This window comes from Nycticebus coucang, chromosome 14 (genome assembly GCF_027406575.1).
Source record: "Nycticebus coucang isolate mNycCou1 chromosome 14, mNycCou1.pri, whole genome shotgun sequence".
NCBI classification, from domain to species: domain Eukaryota; kingdom Metazoa; phylum Chordata; class Mammalia; order Primates; family Lorisidae; genus Nycticebus; species Nycticebus coucang.
The window spans coordinates 92,612,170-92,633,326 of NC_069793.1; the positions used below are offsets into that span (position 1 = coordinate 92,612,170).

The 21,157-nt window shown below is 39.3% G+C and overlaps 1 protein-coding gene across 3 annotated transcripts in view; it reads left to right on the plus strand.

Annotated features, from left to right (window-relative positions):
• The first annotated feature begins 5,454 nt into the window (after window positions 1-5,454).
• The window catches only part of CEP126 (centrosomal protein 126), a 134,366-nt gene continuing 118,663 nt past the window's right edge, over window positions 5,455-21,157 (plus strand). For all 3 annotated transcript variants that reach the window (XM_053562140.1, XM_053562141.1, XM_053562142.1), the window contains exon 1: window positions 5,455-5,797. In XM_053562140.1, coding sequence (XP_053418115.1) covers window positions 5,670-5,797 — 128 coding nt within the window. In that variant the 5' untranslated portion in view covers window positions 5,455-5,669. The remainder of the gene's footprint in view (window positions 5,798-21,157) is intronic.

The window sequence follows — 21,157 nt, forward strand, 5'->3', positions numbered from 1 at the left end:
AAAATGATTTACACAAAAATAGGAAGTAGCAATGATTCGTGGAGTGAGAAGAACATTCCCTGGGAACTATTTCTAGAACATGCTGAGTAGAAATTTGATCAATGTGGACGTTCAGGGCAAGTAATTCAGACTTAAAATATGCTTTTAAGATGCCAAATCTAGAGGATTCTAATTAACTTGTATGTATTACAGTTATATTGTTAAAAATTGTTAAATGCTGAACATAAGAGAAATGATGTTACTGAAAATGACCACTCTCTGAAGGTTGAGAGTGTAATGTCTATGATGAGTCTTCAAATTTTCCCTTTAGCAATGGCTCTTTCCCTTCATTCTATAAACATGCCTAACCTTTATCATCTGGAAATTAAGAGGCAAAGCAAAACTTTCCTTGCTCTTTTTAACTCAGTTCAATGTATTATTTTCTCCATCTCCTTTCCTATCCTGTGAACCGTCCTGCCAGGACCATGCATAGTTTTTATAACACTAGCAGAATAACTGAAACACAGTAAGCACTCAACTATTTACCTAATGAAGAGTATCCCAAACTAATTGTCTATCCTCTCCCTTTATTTTTTCACCAGCTACTATTTAAACCTAAACACTCTTATCTTCTATTTACTGAAACAACTTTGTCAGAGTTTCTCCAGGGAAGCAGCGAGGTGGTTGGGAATGCTGGCTCTGAGACCAGACCACCTGGTTTGAAGATTGATTTCACCACTCCCTTACTCTGGAAACTTGAGCAAAGTTACCTAATATTGCTCTAGCTCAATGACCTCCTTTGTAGAATGGAAAATGTTTTATGGATTTAAATGATCTAACATAGGTAAGCACTTAACACAATGTGTGAGGAAACAACAGGCCTTCAAATGTCATCATTATTATTATTATTTCACTTCATCTATATGCAGTTCTAACATTGCTAACAATATTCATGACCTTTATAATTTATATGAGGAGTAGATGAGTATACATACTTAATCTTAAATTTCTACTTGAAGTCTTATGAAATGGATGTGAAGATGGCAGAACTTTAGCAAATTTAAGCCAGCCAGATGTTAAAATTCTTTGTTCTTTCTCAGCTTGCCCAGAGACAAATTCAGGAAATTCTTATTTGAGCAAGAAATACTTTGGCAGGAGATGGGAAAAAATAGCCTCAGCCAACATAAAAGTAATAGCACAAAAAGTTGTCCATCATAGGATGCCATATGATTTATAAGATTATGTTGAATTAAATAAGCAAGAAGCCATTGCCCAAGGATATCTCCATAGTTTGAGTTTCCCTCTAGCAAACTGAAGCCTGCTTTAGGAATATATTTTTTGTAACAAATAGCAAGGTTTCAGCCAATCACAGGCAGCCAACAGATCAGATCATGCCCAAATAAGGCAAATGCCTAGCTATAGCCAATTAGATGATTCTGCTACCTTGCTTCTGCACTTGATCTTAGCCAAAAGGCCAAGAAGCAATCATTACTTTGCTTCTGTGTTGGTCCTATAAAAGCCTGCTGTTCCCACTGTTGGGCGGAGCTCTCCGAACCTCTTCTGATTCTGAGTGCTACCCAGCTCGTGGATTCTTTGCTCAAATAATCTGTTTTGATACGTCTAAAGCTTTTTTTAACATAATATTTAAATAAAATAAGTTATATGAACATGGTTTGTAACCATAAGGTAATTATTACTAATTTCCTTTTTAAAGAAAACATCATTAACAATTTATGAGGCTGTGTTAAAGAAGTTGGATGTCTAACAGTCATCTCACATTTAACATGTTTGAAGCTTAACTCTTTTTCTTTTTTCTACCCCTATCTATTCCTCCCCATATCAGTAAATGGCAATACTCTTTATCTAGTTGCACCAGCTCCAAATCTGACAGTCATATTTGACTTTTTTTTCCCCTCGCTTACAGCCATCCATCAACTTATCTAATTGGCTCAAAGTTCAAATTTCAAGCACTTCTTGCCACCTCCATGGCTACCATCCTAGTCCAAGTCTTTGTCACCTCTCACCTAGCCTACTATGATAATCTTCTGTCTTTGTTATTTCTAGTTTTATCCCCTATAGTCTATAGTTTCCCCACAACAGCTGTAGGATCACTTTTACAGATTGAATTATATCATGCTATTCTACTCAAAATTCTCCAATGGGTTTCCTTCCAATGGAAGTTGGATTTTACATTAAGTCCTTAGATACATTTTAAGTCACCACTGAATCTGAGACATGTACTTCTCCATTTACCTTACCTGGTTCTAGTACAACCATAGCAGCCTTCTTGCTGGTCTTTGAAGACCATAATATGATTCTGCCCTCAAAGCATTTTTGTGCTTACAAAAAAGACCCCAAATAGTCAAAGCAATCCTAACCAAAAAGAACTTGGAGGCATCACATTACCTGACTTCAAACTATACTATTAATACAAGTCTATAGCACTGATGGAACAGAATAGAGAAGCCAGAAATTAAACCATCTACTATAACCAGCTGATCTTTAACATAGCAGACAACATATACTGGGAAATGGAAGTCTTATTCAACAAATGGTGCTGGTAAAATTGAATAGCCACATGCAGAAGAATTAACCAGGACCCCTATGTCTCTCTCTATATAAAAACTAATTCAAAGCAGATAAAATACTTTAATGTAAGACATAAAACAATAATAATTCTAGGAGAAAACTTAAGAAAAACTCTTCTAAACATTGGCCTACGCAAAGCTTTTTAAACTAAGACCATAAAGGCAAATACAGAGACAGCAAAAATAAATAAATGGGACTTAATTAAATTAAAAAGTATGGGGCGGCGCTTGTGGCTCAAGGAGTAGGTCCCATATGCCAGAGGAGGCGGGTTCAAACCTCCCCTGGCCAAAAAGGAACCAAAGGGCGGCGCCTGTGGCTCAGTGGTTAGGGCACCAGCCCCATAAACTGAGGGTGTTCAAACCCAGCCCTGGCAAACTGCAACAAAAAAATAGCTGGGCTTGTGGTGGACATCTGTAGTCCCAGCTACTCGGGAGACTGAGGCAAGAGAATTGCCTAAGCCCAGGAGTTGGAGGTTGCTGTGAGCTGTGCGACGCCACAGCACTCTACTGAGGGTGATAAAGTACAAAAAAAAAAAATTAAAAAGTATGTGCCTGGCAATGGAAATAAACAAGAGTAAAAAGAAAACCTACAAAGTGAGAGAAAATATTCACAAACTATCCAACAATGGACATAAGAACATGCAAAGAACTCAAGCAAATCATCAAGGAAAAGAAAACATTAAAAAGTGGGCAAAAGACACGAACAGTTTTTCAAAATAAGATAGAGAAATGGTCTACAAATATATGAGAAGCTCAACGTCACTAATTATTAGGAAAATGCCAATTAAAACTACAATGAGATACCACCACCTTACCCCTATCTGAATGGCCATTGATTAAAAAATCAAAAACAGTATACTGATTGTGGTGTGGATGTGGAGAGAGAGGATCGCTTGTACACTGTTGGTGGGATTGCAAATTAGTGCAACCTCTATGCAAAATAATATGGATATTCCTCAAAGAAATAAATGTAGACCTACCATTTGATCCAGCAATCTCATTGCTAGGCAATCTACCCAAAGGAAAAGACGTCGTATTATCAAAAAGACTTCTACACTTAAATGTTTATAGCAGCACAATTCACAACGGCAAACATATAGAATCAACCCAAATGCCCACGAGTTCACAAGTGGATAAAAAAATGTGGTTCATACACATATACCATGGAGTACTACCCAGCTGTAAAAGGAATGAAATAATGTCATTTGCAGCAACATAGATGAAACTGGAGACCATTATCCCAAGTAAAGTATCTCAGGAATGGAAAACGGAACACTGTATGTTACCGCCCAATAAGTGGGAATTTAACTATGGTGCACAGGGGCACAGAGGGATACAAAGCACAGTGCAAATCAAGAAGGTGAAGGGTAGGAGGTTAACTGTGGGATAAAATCTTACCTATGGGGAACATAAATACTCTTCTGGAGACAGGCACACCAACAGCTGTGCCTTCCATACAACAAAAACATTTTGCCCCCTTCGTATTTTGAAAATAAAAAAAAATAAATTAAAATCTCAGCCTCCCCAGGGCACATTCCAATTTGAGTCATTCCATCCAAGTTTGCAAGTATTATTTTAAGTAGTTTCCAACAGGAAAAGTCTACATTATTTGAACTCTAAAAAAAAAAAAAGGAAGAAGAAATTGATTCACAGAGACAGAGACACTTAGTGGTAGGTGAATAATCTTTATTTGGTTTGTACATTCTGCCTCCAATCTGGGAGTTCTTCCATGAAAAAACTGGCTGAAATACAGTCAGAATTTTTATGTGCTTTTTTATACTGGGTTCCAAAACAAAGTTGCAGCCCTTTCCCAAATCTTCACTTGCATAGCGATTAAATTCGTGGCTAAAAAATCCATTTAATTTTCCATATTTCCAGCAACAATTTGAATACGATGATCTCGTTTGGCATATCTTCCCAGGAGATTAGTAGGTTTGCTGCGATGGTCCATTTTCAGATTCTGGCAGCAAGGCAAGGACCATTTAGAAGCCTTTGAAATGTTGACCTTATAAAGTAGAGCAAAAGCAAGGAAGTCGACTGCAGAGGAAATGGCAGAAGCATCGAGAGGGCGAGAGAATGCAGGAAAAGGAAAATTTCCACTTCACAAAGCTTTTTTTAAGAGGCGGTGTTTGGGGATAGTAATGCCCCTCTGGGCATCGTTCACAACTCAAAATCCCCCAACTAGATTCGGTCGTTAAACAACAAATCCAACTCCAAATTAACCCCCAGACAATCATTTCAGAATCCGCCCCATAACATTTGCCTGCATTTGAGGATTTGCTTCTGTCTTTCGCCAGCCTCAATACCCCCACGAAAACACCTACATAAAAAGGAGAGTAGGGCGCCAGTCCCATATACCGACGGTGGCAGGTTCAAACCCGGCCCTGGCCAAACTGCAAGCAAAAAAAAAAAGGAGGGTAGGGGGCGCCGGCCCCATATGCCGAGGGTGACAGGTTCAAACCCGGCCCGGCCAAACTGCAACCAAAAAATAGCCGGGCGTTGTGGCGGGCGCCTGTAGTCCCAGCTGCTCGGGAGGCTGAGGCAAGAGAATCGCGTAAGCCCAAGAGCTGGGAGGTTGCTGTGAGCCGTGTGAGGCCACGGCACTCTACCGAAGGCCATAAAGTGAGACTGTCTCTACAAAAAAACAAATAAACAAACAAACAAACAAACAAAGGAGGGTAGGACTGAAAAGACGCCAGTCGCCTGGGCTGCCGGGGGTCTCTAACAGCCGCCCACGGAGCAGCTCCCAGGCGGCGGTGCGGCCGGCGCCTCCTATTGGCTGTCTCCGGGAGGCCCCGCCCCGCCCGACCCAGTCCCTCCCCTCCCCCGGGATTCGGTCGCGAAGGACGCGGCGTTGGTTGGTTGTCAAGATGGCGGCGGCGGGGTTCCTGGGGACACCTCTGCTGTTGCCAGGCAAGGTCGCCGCTACAACTACCACCGCCGCCGTGCGGGAACCGGGACTGCCGCGGCCAGCCCTTCTGCTCTCGTGACGCGGAGCCCGAGAGACGGAGTGTGGGGAGGGGCGGAGGCGGAGGTGGAGGGAGCGGCGCTGCCATGTGGGAGGCGCTAGGGAGCAGCGCCGAGGCAGCGCCGAGGTGAAGGATGCTGGCGGGGAGGCCCGGAGCCCGGAGCGCGGTGGCGGGACTGGGCCCCGAATCCTCCGACGCCCTGGACAGAGCCCAGCGCAGCCCTCGGAAGAGCGGCGGGCGTCACCGACCCGGCGCTTACCTGTATCCTTCCCAGTCTGCGGCCGCCGGGGGCGAGTGAGAAGCGGGGCCCATCTTTTTTCCGTTAGATTTCCCATTACTGCCTACGCGAGGTGATCCAGATGAGCAAGTCATCTTCGTGCGAGTGTTTGCCTTAACAAGTGCCGTTGCTCTCCTTCGCCCTGCAATTATATCATGTTTTGCTAATTCTAGGGCCGTTTCTCCCAACCACCTTGTTATCCCACTTTCATTCTTCAACTTCGCTGTAAAATATTTGTGAGTTTTAAAATACATCAACTGTGTACCCAGTAGGTATTGTTTTTTGCCTTCTGGAATTATCCCTTGACGTCCTTTACTGACAGATTAACCGCTTCCCGATTAAGCAGGTTACTTGGAGAAAGAAATTGCTCAAATAAGTAAAATGTTTTGCTGACTTGTCTGTTTTAACAGTTATCCTGGCACGGCCCTAAATCCATCTACCGGAGCTGCTAACGCCTAGCACAGTTTGATAATTTGTTTGTTTTCCGTCTCTGCCCAGTGTGTTGTCAGAGAGACAGCAGAGAGGAAATAAGAGCAGCAAGGGACCTGGGTGCTTCCCAATCCGGATGAGCTTGAGTTTTCCCTGAGAATTGAGCCCTCTTTTGATGTTGCTGCTGGTTGCATTTTAGAAAACTAAAAGAGTGAAAGAGTTCTGTTAGCATCTGTAAACCATGTTTATTCCTTTAGAGAATGTTATGATAATTAGAATTTAACCTTTGTGTTCCCAAAGGACTTGGGTGGCAGTGATGGGTGGGTAATCCTCGCCTTTATTCCTGGCAGAGTGTCTTCTCCTTCCAAGTTAACCCCCATTTTCTTATCCCCATTGTCTCTAACTTATGGGATGTTCTTGTTCTTTTTGTTTTTTTTTTTTTAATTTCATATAGATGTATTTTTTAGTTTAATTTGTGTGGTAGCTGGGAAGTACTACTTTTCGCCCCGGGATGAAGAAAGTCCAACCGTTAGAAAGCACAGAATTCGGACCCCAGTGGCCAATTTTAATGTGACTGTTAGGAATAGAAGTGAATGTAAACCCTCCGCTGTTCCTTAAGAGCAAGTCCTGGTGTATAGACATAAAAGCCAAAAGACCTAAAGCTTAGATCCAACACGTGAAAAGACTGTAAAGAAAATAAACATCAGTTTGTAATGTTAAAATTCTTAAGGCATTCATCATATACCTGGTCTGATTTCTAGTGTTTAAGTACAATTATATGCATGGAAAATATATTTTTACATTTAAGATTGAGATCTTTCCTCAAAATATACATAAACATTGCATCATAATTAATCATTAATAATTTATTGTTTTACTTGTGTGGATTTTCTAGCCTATAAGAATTATAAATATAGGAGGTGGTGGGTTCAAATCCAGCCCCCGGCCAAAAACTGCAAAAAAAAAAAAAAAAAAAGAATTACAAATACAATTGCTACCTACACATTGGAAGAAGGAGTTGTCTTGGCCCACACATTAAATACACAAACTCTAACAAAAGCTGATGAGCAAAAAAAAAATAGAAAAAAAAGGCCCATGTGTACTTTTCACTTTCATGATATCCAATACCACAGATAAGTAAAAAGACCTCAAAAAATCTGTATGTAATCCACAGGTAACAGGTCAGGCAGCCCTCCTTACCATATTTCCATCAACCACATCAAACAATAGTCCTATTACAGAATTCATTCATTACAGATGCATTTACAGAATGCATCATTAAACATAATTTAAATTTTTATTTATCCAAATTATCACACTATTCCTGCTATCGATCAGAATCAATCACTATTGTCTATCACAACCTTTGTAGCCATTTCCAAGTATGTATATATCTTGCATATGCAAATATATATATTAATTTCATGGTTACAAGTTTTATTTTTTTATTTCAGGTTAATGTAAGGGTACGAACAACCAGGTCACAGTATTTGAATTTGGTAGGTGGAGTCCATCTTGTAATTTTGTCTCACCCCAAAGGTGTGCCATATACCCCTACACTGTATCCTTTTTTTTTTTTTTTTTTTTTTATTCTTGGGGATTCATTGAGGATACAATAAGCCAGGTGACACTGATTGCAATTGTTAGGTAAAGTCCACCTTGCAATCATGTCTTGCCCCCATAAAGTGTGACGCACACCAAGCCCCACACCCCTCCCTCCGTCCCTCTTTCTACTTCCCCCCCCCATAACCTTAATTGTCATTAATTGTCCTCAGATCAAAATTGAGTACATAGGATTCATGCTTCTCCATTCTTCTGAAGCTTTACTAAAAATAATGTCTTCCACTTCCATCCAGGTTAATACGAAGGATGTAAAGTCTCCATTTTTTTTAATGGCTGAATAGTATTCCATGGTATACATATACCACAGCTTGTTAATCCATTCCTGGGTTGGTGGGCATTTAGGCTGTTTCCACATTTTGGCGATTGTAAATTGAGCTGCAATAAACAGTCTAGTACAAGTGTCCTTATGATAAAAGGATTTTTTCCTTCTGGGTAGATGCCCAGTAATGGGATTGCAGGATCAAATGGGAGGTCTAGCTTGAGTGCTTTGAGGTTTCTCCATACTTCTTTCCAGAAAGGTTCTACTAGTTTGCAGTCCCACCAGCAGTGTAAAAGTGTTCCCTTCTCTCCACATCCACGCCAGCATCTGCAGTTTTGAGATTTTGTGATGTGGGCCATTCTCACTGGGGTTAGATGATATCTCAGGGTTGTTTTGATTTTCATTTCTCTAATATATAGAGATGATGAACTTTTTTTCATGTGTTTGTTACCCATTCGTCTGTCATCTTTAGAGAAAGTTCTATTCATATCTCTTGCACATTGATATATGGGATTGTTGGCTTTTTTCATGTGGATTAATTTGAGTTCTCTATAGATCCTAGTAATCAAGCTTTTGTCTGATTGAAAATATGCAAATATCCTTTCCCATTGTGTAGGTTGTCTCTTTGCTTTGGTTATTGTCTCCTTAGCTGTACAGAAGCTTTTCAGTTTAATGAAGTCCCATTTGTTTATTTTTGTTGTTGTTGCAATTGCCATGGCAGTCTTCTTCATGAAGTCTTTCCCAAGGCCAATATCTTCCAGTGTTTTTCCTATGCCTTCTTTGAGGATTTTTAGTTTCATGCCTTAAATTTAAGTCCTTTATCCATCTTGAATCAATTTTTGTGAGTGAGGAAAGGTGTGGGTCCAGTTTCAGTCTTTTACATGTAGACATCCAGTTCTCCCAACACCATTTATTGAATAGGGAGTCTTTCCCCCAAGGTATGTTCTTGTTTGGTTTATCGAAGATCAGGTGGTTGTAAGATGTTAGTTTCATTTCTTGGTTTTCAATTCGATTCCAAGTGTCTGTCTCTGGTTTTGTGCCAGAACCATGCTGTCTTGAGCACTATGGCTTTGTAGTACAGACTAAAATCTGGTATGCTGATGCCCCCAGCTTTATTTTTATTACTAAGAACTGCCTTACATATATGGGGTTTTTTCTGGTTCCATACAAAATGCAAAATCATTTTTTCCAAATCTTGAAAGTACGATGTTGGTATTTTGATAGGAATGGCATTGAATAGGTAGATTGCTTTGGGAAGTATAGACATTTTAACAATGTTGATTCTTCCCATCCATGAGCATGGTATGTTCTTCCATTTGTTAATATCCTCTGCTATTTCCTTTCTGAGAATTTCATAGTTTTCTTTATAGAGGTCCTTTACCTCCTTCGTTAAGTATATTCCTAGGTATTTCATTTTCTTTGAAACTATGGTGAAGGGAGTTGTGTCCTTACTTAGCTTCTCATCTTGACTGTTATTGGTGTATACAAAGGCTACTGCCTTGTGGACATTGATTTTATATCCTGAAACATTACTGTATTTTTTGATGACTTCTAGGAGTCTTGTGGTTGAGTCTTTGGGGTTCTCTAAGTATAAGATCATGTCGTCAGCAAAGAGGGAGAGTTTGACCTCCTCTGCTCCTATTTGGATTCCCTTTATTTCCCTATCTTGCCTAATTGTATTGGCTAGAACTTCCACCACGATGTTGAATAGTAAAGGTGACAGAGGACAACCTTGTCTGGTTCCAGTTCTAAGAGGAAAAGCTTTCAGTTTTACTCCATTCAGTAAAATATTGGCTGTGGGTTTGTCATAGATAGCTTCAATCAGTTTTAGAAATGTGCCACTTATGCCTATACTCTTCAGTGTTCTAATTAGAAAAGTATGCTGGATTTTATCAAATGCTTTTTCTGCATCTATTGAGAAGATCATGTGATCTTTATTTTTGCCTCTGTGGATAACGTTTATGGACTTGCGTATGTTAAACCAGCCTTGCATCCCTGGGATGAAGCCTACTTGATCATGATGAATGACTTTTTTGATGATAAGCTGTAATCTATCGGCTAGGATTTTGTTGAGAATTTTTGCATCTATATTCATGAGTGAGATTGGTCTGAAATTCTCCTTTTTGTTTGGGTCTTTTCCTGGTTTTGGTATCAGGGTGATGTTTGCTTCATAGAATGTGTTGGGGAAGATTCCTTCTTCCTCAATTTTTTGGAATAATTTCTGCAATACAGGAATAAGCTCTTCCTTGAAGGTTTGATAGAATTCTGGAGTGAAGCCGTCTGGACCAGGGCATTTTTTGGTTGGAAGCTTTTTTATTGTTTCTTTGATCTCAGTGCTTGAAATTGGTCTGTTCAGGAGCTCTATTTCTTCCTGGCTGAGTCTAGGGAGAGGGTGTGATTCCAAATATTTATCCATTTCCTTCACATTGTCAAATTTCTGGGTCTAGAGTTTCTGGTAGTATTCAGAGATGATCTCTTGTATCTCTGTGGGATCAGTTGTTATTTCCCCTTTATCATTTCTGATTGAGGTTACTAGAGATTTTACTTTTCTATTCCTTGTTAGTCTGGCCAATGGTTTATCTATTTTATTTATTTTTTCAAAAAACCAACTCCTTGTTTCATTAATTTTCTGAATGATTCTTTTGTTTTCAATTTCATTGATCTCTGATTTGATTTTGGATATTTCTTTTCTTCTACTGAGTTTAGGCTTAGATTGTTCTTCTTTTTCCAATTCCATAAGATCTCTTGTGAGATTGTTGATGCGCTCTCTTTCTGTTTTTCGAATGTAGGCATCTAAAGCGATGAATTTTCCTCTCAAAACTGCTTTTGCAGTATCCCACAGGTTTTGGTAGCTTGTGTCTTCATTGTTATTATGCTCAAGGAAGTTAATGATTTCCTGTTTTATTTCTTCCTGCACCCATCTGTTATTCAACAGAAGATTGTTTAATTTCCATGCCTTTGGGTGGGGTCGAGCATTTTTGTTAGAGTTGAGTTCCACCTTTAGTGCCTTATGGTCTGAGAAGATACAAGGTAAAATTTCAATTCTTTTGATTCTGTTGATATTTGTTTTGTGTCCCAGGATATGATCAATTTTGGAGAATGTTCCATGGGGTGATGAGAAGAATGTATATTCTTTATCTTTGGGTGGAGTGTTCTATATGCGTCTATCAAGCACAGTTGTTCTAGGGTCTCATTTAAATCTCTTATATCTCTGTTTAATTTCTGTTTAGAGGATCTGTCCAACTCTGTAAGAGGAGTGGTAATGTCCCCTGTTATATTGGTATTATCAGATATCATATTGCTCAGACTGAGTAAGGTCTGTTTCAAGAATCTGGGAGCATTTAAATTGGGTGCATAAATATTTAGAATTGAAACGTCTTCTTGTTGTATTTTTCCTTGACCAATATAAAGTGACCATCTTTGTCTTTTTTGACTTTAGTTGCTTTAAATCCACATGTATCTGAAAATAAGATTGCAACTCCTCTTTTCTTCTGAATTCCATTTGCCTGAAAAATTGTCTTCCAACCCTTGACTCGGAGCTTTAATTTGTCTTTTGAAGCCAGGTGTGTTTCTTACAGACAGCAAATGGATGGCTTGTGTTTTTAAATCCAGTCACCCAATCTATGTCTCTTCAGTGGGGAATTCAAGCCATTAACATTTATTGAGATAATTGATAAGTGTGGTAGTATTCTATTCGTCTTATTTGGTGAGAGTCCATTGCTTAGTTTCATCTTTTGCATCAGTGTGGAGGTTAGGTTCTGTCCTTTAATTTCTGAGTTCTTACTTTGCTGCTGATCGATTGTGGTGGTCAGTGTGCAGAACAGGTTGAAGTATTTCCTGTAGAGCTGGTCTTGTTGTGGCGAATTTCTTCAATGTTTGTATATCCGTGAATGATTTGATTTCTCCGTCAATTTTGAAGCTTAGCTTAGCAGGGTACAGAATTCTGGGCTGGAAATTGTTCTGTTTAAGTAGATTAAAGGTAGATGACCATTGTCTTCTTGCTTGGAAAGTTTCATTAGAGAAGTCTGCGGTCACTCTGATCGATTTGCCCCTGTAGGTCAACTGGCGCTTACTCCTGGCAGCTTGCAGAATCTTTTCTTTTGTCTTGACTTTGGACAGGTTCATCACAATGTGTCTTGGAGAAGCTCGGTTAGAGTTGAGGTGACCTGGCGTCTGATATCCCTCTGAAAGCAGTGTGTCAGAATCTTTGGTGATATTTTCTTTTATAATATTCTCTAGTATGGCTTCCATTCCTCTGAGGCATTCTTCTTCCCCTTCTGGAATTCCTATAACTCGTATGTTGGAATGCTTCATAAAGTCCCATAATTCTGACAGTGAAAGTTCTGCTTTCTCTCTCTTCTTTTCTGCCTCTTTTACTATCTGAGTTATCTCAAGAACTTTGTCTTCTACCTCTGAAATTCTTTCTTCTGCATGGTCTAACCTGTTGCTGATACTTTCCATTGCATCTTTAAGTTCCCTGATGGACTGTTTCATTTCCTTCAGCTCTGCTATATCCTTTTTATATTCTTCATATCGTTCATCTCTTATTTGATTCTGTTTTTGGATTTCCTTTTGGTTATTTTCCACTTTATTAGCAGTTTCCTTCATTGTTTCCATCGTTTGTTTCATTGTTTTCAACATGTGTATTCTGAATTTCCTTTCTGTCATTCCTAACATTTCTTTATAGGTGTAATCATCTGCAGTAGCTACCTCATGGTCCCTTGGCGGGGTTGTTCTGGACTGGTTCTTCATGTTGCCTGGAATTTTCTGCTGATTCTTCCTCATGAGTGATTTCTTTTATCTGTTTCCTTGCCCTAATTTTCCTTTCACTTCCTCTTGCTCTTTAAGTTCTTGTGCCTGTGGACTAAGGGTTACAGGACCAGAAGGGTGAGAAGGTTGAAGAGCAAAAAAGGGATGAAAGAAAGGAGGACCGAGTGATAAGAAAAAAAAAGAAAAATAGAGAAAGGAGAGGGGGTGGTTAAAAGGAATATTGACAAAAAGAAGAGAGGCAGAGAAAGAGGGAGACAGAGCAATATAGGTGTACAGTAGGGTACTTTGACACAACCTTAAAAAAACCCCACCTTCTGAGGGTGCCCAGTTGGGTGGTTCCCTTGAGGTCAGCAGCTCTTTGCTAACCTGATCAGACACAGTACCCCACCTCCACCAAGTAGAGAGGAAAGACAAAAATGCTATAAATCAAACCAAAACAAGCAAACAGAAAACTTTACGGGATAAAATTGGGTGAAAAACCAAATAATAGCGGTAGAAACACTAGCAAAAATGAAGTTCTAATTATTGAAAAAGGCAGCAATGGGAAATTATAATTAAAATAGAAAAATTGAGAAAGAAAAAGGATCTGTATGGAAAAGGTTGAAATTAAAAACAAAACATCAACAACATCAAAATAAACAAAAAAAAAAACAACCAAACCAAAAATCAAACAAAAAAAAAATACAACCAAAAACCAAGCAGTATGTATATGTTATTGAATATTGAATAGTGTCTGGGCAACAAGTGGTCTTCTGGGGTATGAGATGTTAATCACAGTTCCGATACGACTGGAGGCTGCTGATTTCTCAAACCCCAGCAGGTATACACCCCAAATCTCTCTTCAGCCCACTTAAAACGCACTTTGAACTTGTAAACTTGCTGAGCAGAAGCTTTCCCAGGAAAATACTTGTTGCTGGAATCACTGCTGAAGTTGCTATCCACTTACCCAGTGTGCCAAAACTGGTCTCACTCTGCCCCTGGGGGTTAGGGCTGCAAGGCGGCTCAGACCCCACCCTTAGGCTACTTGGTCGCTGGGTCACCAGCTCCCACCCGATTCTAGCTCTGCGACTCTGAGGGCGGAGCTTGCCAGGGCAGATCGCTCACAAGGGCTCCCTGTGACCCACAGCCAAACACTATTAGCTCCGTCTGGCTCAGCGGCTCAGACTGGGGCCCTAGACAACGGCCAAAGTTCTCCGCACTCCTGCTCAGGCTCTCCCCAAGGCAGTTCAACTCAGTGCCAAGTCCAAAGACACCAAAACAGTTCACAGGTAAGGCCTTTCTGGTTTGCAGTCTCGCTGCTACTGAACTTACAGTTGCGGGCGGGTTTAGACGGATTTAACACACACGACCACTTGCCATTTTTCCACTGTTTTAGTCCTCCTCTTGGGGTCCAGAAGTCTCTCGCTGACTCCCTGTATCCTCACAGGGGTGATGATAGGCAGATCCCACCAGCCAGAGATGCCTGGAGTCCTATCTCCCCAGACTCATGGTGCCCAGATGCAAGGAAGCTGTTACTCGGCCGCCATCTTGCTCCACCTCCCCCTTCTGGGATGTTCTTTATACACAGTTACAATTTTACCAGCAATCAGCAGTTTGTATTGAGTCCACTCTTTGGAAGCACTGTTCTGGGTTCTAGGGAGACAAACATAGTAGGTATGTACAGAGCTTCACTAATTGTAAAGTGTCCTTGCTCAGATCTGGATTTTCCTCAAGCTTCTATCCCTTCTTTCTATCTTTGTTTTTTTTGGCCAAGTTCTCAGAATGGTAGCCTGCAATACCAGCTTTTACTTGGCTCATCTACTATTACCCCTGTTCATTTGGCTTTTGCCCATACTATTCCCCAAAACTGTCCTCTCACAGATGTGCTCTTAAATAAAGAGGGTAATTTTCTGTATGGATTTAATTCTGCCCCCTTGAGGTTATCTTTTCCTAAACACTGAACTCCTATTACATTGATCCTGATTTATCTCTAAAAGAGAAAATAAGGAATCATTGTAAATGACTCGTGACAAAGTGTATCTTTCCATCACTTTCATTGATGAAGTAGATTTTATTTTTTAAATTTATATGATATGAACAGCAAAGAAAATATTTGTAAATAGAATTCAGCAATACATGGAATAAACACACCAAGTAGATTCTATTCCAAAATTATAATAATGGTTTCCTCTAAAGAAATACGTTACTAAAAATATATGTAGACTAAATATATAGTTACAATTAGGCAAGTTGTAATTATCATTTTAAAATCCAATAACTTTGGCTAATGTGTATGTGGTATGCATGTGTATTTTTTGGCTTACATGTATCATTGCTAGTATATGTGTATATATGTATGTATATACAATTACACATATACTAGTTGTAGAAACAGTAAATAAAGCACCTTTTATGTAAGTATCATTTGGATATTCTTAGTGTCTTTTATATTTCCCATTGGATACCTGGTACAGAATAGATGCTCAAATTTGCTAAATGAAAGACTAAATGGAAAAAAACAAAATGAAAGCACCATAGTCTTAAATAAGTGTCTTGGTAAAACAAAATTTGTATGTCTGCCCTTCTGCCTCAACCACCCAATAAAGTAAAACTTCTATATGTGATTTCCAAATATAAATGCAATATTCAGAGGCCATCCAGCCTTCAGTAGAAGGCATTTCTCACTGGAGACAGAATTTCCTGACCCAAAGGCGGTAAAAGAACAAAACCTTTTAAGGTTCATCTGATGAAAATTAGCTAAAGTTCTATTATTTTGATCTCTTAGAAGAGTTAAAAATAGAAATAGAATAAAGTTTGTTTAAAAATAAAAAAGGGGCTCTGCACCGGTAGCTCAAGCGGCTAGGGCGCCAGCCACATACACCAGAGCTAGTGGGTTGGAATCCATCCCAGGGCTGCCAAACAGCAATGACAACTACAACCAAAAAAAAAACAAAGTCGCCGGGCATTGTGGTAGGCGACTGTAGTCCCAGCTACTTGGGAGGCTGAGGCAAGAGAATCACTTAAGCCTAAGAGTTGGAGGTTGCTGTGACCTGTGATGCCATGCCACTCTACCCAGAGTGACAGCTTGAGACTATCTTAAAAAAAAAAAAGGGGAAAGGCCTATCATGTCTTCTTCATACTATGCCTCTTTTTCTCCATATAAATATCTGCAATCTTTGACCTTTCCATTTTATCCTAGCATCCACCTTACTTGTCTTTCTACCCTACCCAGTTTATACCCTGTTCTTGATTATTTGCACATACTCTCTCCCCAACATGCTTGGCTATTTGCATCTCTTCTGCCTCAACCATTCAGTAACAACTGTAGTCCTACTGCTGCACTCCTTCACTCAAATAATAAAAATGCTGTCAGAGATAAATCACAAAATAATACAGACTGCATTACTACAGATAGATGGTTTCCAGCTGCACCTAAACACCAGCAGGGTTCTTTCTTGTTCCCCTTAATGCCTCTGCCAGATCTCTATCACCTTCCACAACTCTCATTAGACTGTTTTACCACTTAAGAAGATATGACCACCGTGAACTCCCCTCAAGTCCCTCCTCCCCTCCTGACACACAGTGCAAACCCACATACTTCTACTTACCTGCCTTTTTTTCCCAGCTCAGTGATGGGATATTACTTATACTGTAGGAAGAGAATCCATTCCCTTGTCTACTTGTTTCCCTCCCCTGTGTTCCCACTGACCCTGGATTAAAAATCATCCCACCTTACAATTTACTTTTCAGTTTCTCCATTTTTTTTTTATTATTATTGGGGAATGATTGCGGGTACAATGAGCCAGGTTATACTGCTTGTATTTGCTGGGTGAAGTCCCTCTATTAATAGTGTCCCACCCCCAAAGAGGTATGTCACAAACCATGGCCTCACACCTCCCTCCATCCTTCCCTCTCTCCCTGCCTGGATTTCCCCTCCCCCTACCATATACTAGCATCAATTGCCGTCATATCAGAATTGAGTACATTGGATTCTTGCTTCTCCATTCTTGTGATGCTTTACTAAGAAGAATGTATTTCAACTCCATCCAAATTAATACAAAAGATGTAAAGTCACCATCTTTTTTGTAGCTGTATAGTATTCCACGGTGCACATATACCACAGCTTGTTAATCCATTCGTGTATTGGTGGGCATTTAGGTTGTTTCCACAGTTTGGCAATTGTAAACTAAGCTGCGATAAACAGTCTAGTGCAAATGTCCTTATGATAAAAGGATTTTTTTTTTCTTCTGGGTAGATGGCCAGTAATGGGATTGCAGGATCAAATGGGAGGTCTAGTTTGAGTTCTTTGAGGATTCTCCACACTTCTTCCAAAAGAGTTGTATTAGTGTGCAGTCCCACCAGCAGTGTAAAAGTGTTCCCTTCTTTCCACATCCACACCAGCATCTGCAGCTTTGAGTCTTTGTGATGTGGGCCATTCTCCCTGGGGTTAGGTGGTATCTCAGGGTGGTTTTGATTTGCATTTCTCTGATAATTAGGGACAATGGACATTTTTTCATATGCTTGTTAGCTATTTGCTTTCTTTAGAGAAGGTTCTATTCATCTCTCTTGCCCATTGATAAGGGGATTGTTGGCATTTTGTTGTTGTTGCTTAATTTGAGTTCTCTGTAGATTCTAATTATCAAGCTTTTGTCCCATTCATAATATGCAAATATCTTTTCCCATTCTGATGGTTGTCTGTTTGCTTTGGTTGTTGTCTCCTTAGCTGTACAGAAGCTATTCAGTTTAATGAAGTCCCATTTGTTTATTTTTGTTGTTGTTGTAATTGCCACTGGAGTATTCTTCATAAAGTCTTTCCCCAGGCGGATAGCTTCAAGTGTTTTGTCCACACTTTCTTTGAGGATTTTTATTGATTCATGCCTTAGGTTTAGATCTTTTATCCATCTTGAATCAATTTTGGCGAGTGGAGAAAGGTGCAGGTCCAGTTTCCGTCTTTTACATGTGGTTATCCAGTTCCCATAGCACCATTTATTGAATAGGGATTCTTTCCCCCAGTGAATGTTCTTGTTTGGTTTATCAAAGATCAGGTGACTGTAAGATTTTAGTTTCATCTCATGGTTTTCTATTTGATTCCAGATGCCTATGTCTCTACTTTTCTTTCAGTTTCTTTAATTATAAGAACCCTTTTAGCTATGTTCTGTTTTCTCCCGTCTCTTTTATTCAGACCTCTAAAAGAAGAGTTCATATTCACTGTCTCTGCCTTACGTCACTCCTTTAATACACTCCAAAATAAACTTGAGCTGACAAAAAGGATAACTATAAAATAAATATAAAATTAATAAATTACAAAATTATATTAATAAAAACTGCAAAGTAGAGTTCCAATTTTTATGTGTTTAAAAATATAACTTTACCTGGGCCAGGCACAGTAGCTCACACTTGTAATCCTAGCACTCTGGGAGCCTGAGGCAGGTGGATCACCTGAACTCATGAGTTCAAGACCAGCCTGAGCAAGAGTGATACCCCATCTCTAAAAATAGCCAGGCATTGTGGCAGACGTCTGTAGTCCCAGCTGAGGCAAGATGATTGCTTGAGCCCAAGAGTTTGAGGTTGCTATGAGCTCCGACACCATGGCACTGTACCAAGGGGCAACAAAATGAGACTCTTATCTCAAAAAAATTTAAAAATAAAAGTATAATAACTTTACCTATTAAAGGGAAAGAAGAAATTTTAAAGGAAAAAATATTTATAGGATAACGCTAATTTATGCCATTGGAGTTTGAGGTTGCTGTGAGTGACGATGCCACAGATAATTTGCATAATTAAACAAAACTTGAAATATCTGGGGAAAATGCTTGCACTAGCTATGATAGAGGATTAATATCTATACTTTTTTACCTGTATTGAACTTATTGAAATTGGTGGGTTTTCAAAATCAAGTTCTCAATAGATAAATAGCTGGTGACTCTGAAATAATAATTCTCCAAGGAGGAAAAAAATTAGTAATCAACATAGAAAGTATTCTATTTTGCTAACACATAAATAATAAAACATAGTTTTATACCTTATCTTTCTAAAAGAAAGTAGTACTACCCTATGCTTATGTGGTTTTACATTTCTAATGGCATAAATGTGTACAACCCCTTTAGAAATCAGTTTATTAAGAGATGTAAAATACCTATGCCTTTTGTACTGTTTTATCTACCTTGGAGGATTTTCTTTAAGGGCATTGTTCAACAGGCTTTAATTAAGGTATTGCTTTATTCTAAGAGCCATGTCAGGTATAGGAGTTACATAGAGGAGACACATATGATGTACTCATGAAGGTGTCATCAAGTCATCTGGTGGAGGATAGAAAAGGCTTCACAGAGAAGAACTGCTTGAGGTCCTGAAAGGATGAGTAAATAGCCAACCATGTGCCACGAGATAATGGTATGATACGTCATGGCTTATTAATAATTATTTGTGTGGCTGGGCATAGGATTCGTGTAGGGAAATGTTGAAAAAAATGAAGTTAAAAAGAAAACAGATCTTAAAATATTTTAAAGGCCAAGAAATTTGGAATTTTATCATGAAAGTGATAGGAATCTTTTAGAGAACAAAGAATAAGAAACAAGCTGCATGTAATCCCATGCTTTGGAAGGGCAAGGTGGGAAGGTCATTTGATGGCAGGAGTTCAAGTCCAGCCTGGGCAACATAGGGAGAACCTACCTCTACAAAAAAAAAAAAAAAATTGTTGAAAATTAGCCAGATATAATGGTACATGCCTGTAAATCCAGCTACTAGGAAGGCTGAGGTGGGAGGATAGATCGAGCCAGGAGTTGAAGGTTGCACTGAGTAATGATCACACTCCAGCCTGGGTGACAGAGCAAATCCCCATCTCTGGAGAAATAAAATAAAAAATAATGGTAAACAATCAGATTCGCATTTACCTGGCTTTGTGGAGGTTCAAATACGGAGTTGCCTTTTTAGGAGTATGGAGATGAGTTAGAGGAGTACTGAGGTAGTCCAGACAAGGAATTTAAGGTGCCTGAGCCAAGACAGTGCAAGGGGGTACAGAATCAAGATAGCTATAACGGGTTTGGGAAGAAAATAGGTTATATAATGCATAGTTATTTGCCATGGTAATACATATATATACACACACATATATATATGTAGAATTTTTTTTTTTTTTTTGGGACAGAATCTCATTGTGTTGCCCTGGCATCATAGCTCACAGCAACCTCAAATTCTGAGCTCAAGCGATCCTTCTTGCCTCAGCCTCCTTAGTAGCTGAGACTACAAGCCACAATACCCAACTAGCTTTTCTATTTTTAGTGGAGACGGGCACTGGCTCTTGCTCAGTCTGGTCTCAAACTCCTGAACTCAAGCTGTCCATCTGCCTAATTCTCCACCTGCTAGAATTACAGGCATGAGGTACCCATGCCTGGCCAATGGTAATATATTTTAAACAACCTAAATGGGGAAGACTAAGTTGGCAGAAGAAGAAGAGGATAAGATAGGGTAGAATAGACTGTGCATTTAAATTATAGTCATGTAAAAAAAATTAAAAAAAATAAATTATAATCATGTGTTATTTACTCAATCCCACTTGGTTTAATTTGGTTTTGTAAAGTTAAGTATATAGTTGTGGTGGGTGCCTGTAGTCCCAGCTACTAGGGAGGCTGAGGCAAGAGACTCGCTTGAGCCCAAGAATTGGAGGTTGTTGTGAGCTGTGATGCCAGGGCACCTTACCAAGGTAGACATAATGAGACTCTGTCTCAATAAAAAAATGAAATAAAAAAAGTTAAGTACATAAAAATTACCTTCTTTTGAACAGTTATTTATCAGCAATTCTTACAGAAATACCCTCAATCCGATACAGCTCATAAAAAACCCAAAAATTTAAAGTCATCTAATATTTTTGAATACCGTGTTTGAAAAGATACAAAGGCAGCAGCATTATTTATGATGCAGCAGACAAAACATATACAATATTCTATATACATATGGAGAATCATTTCATTTTAGAATATATGGTTGTCAGAACGTTACAAACATTTGTGATTTTCTTTATGCTCTTGTGATGAGACATGTTGAACAGAGAACAGAATTTTCTCCACCTGTAGATAGTCCTCCATGCTTCTCACATAAGCAGAAGTAACTTCCCTCTCCCCATGTGTACCTTGAAAGAAGTTATTCTTTATTGCCTAGTTAGGACTTTTAGTTGCTAGCTATCTTGTGGAAATCTGGATTCTAATAAAACTATCAGAGAAGAACAAGATACACTTTTTCTTTTTGCTTCATTTTTATAAATCCTTCAAAAGAAAATGTTCGAGAAAAA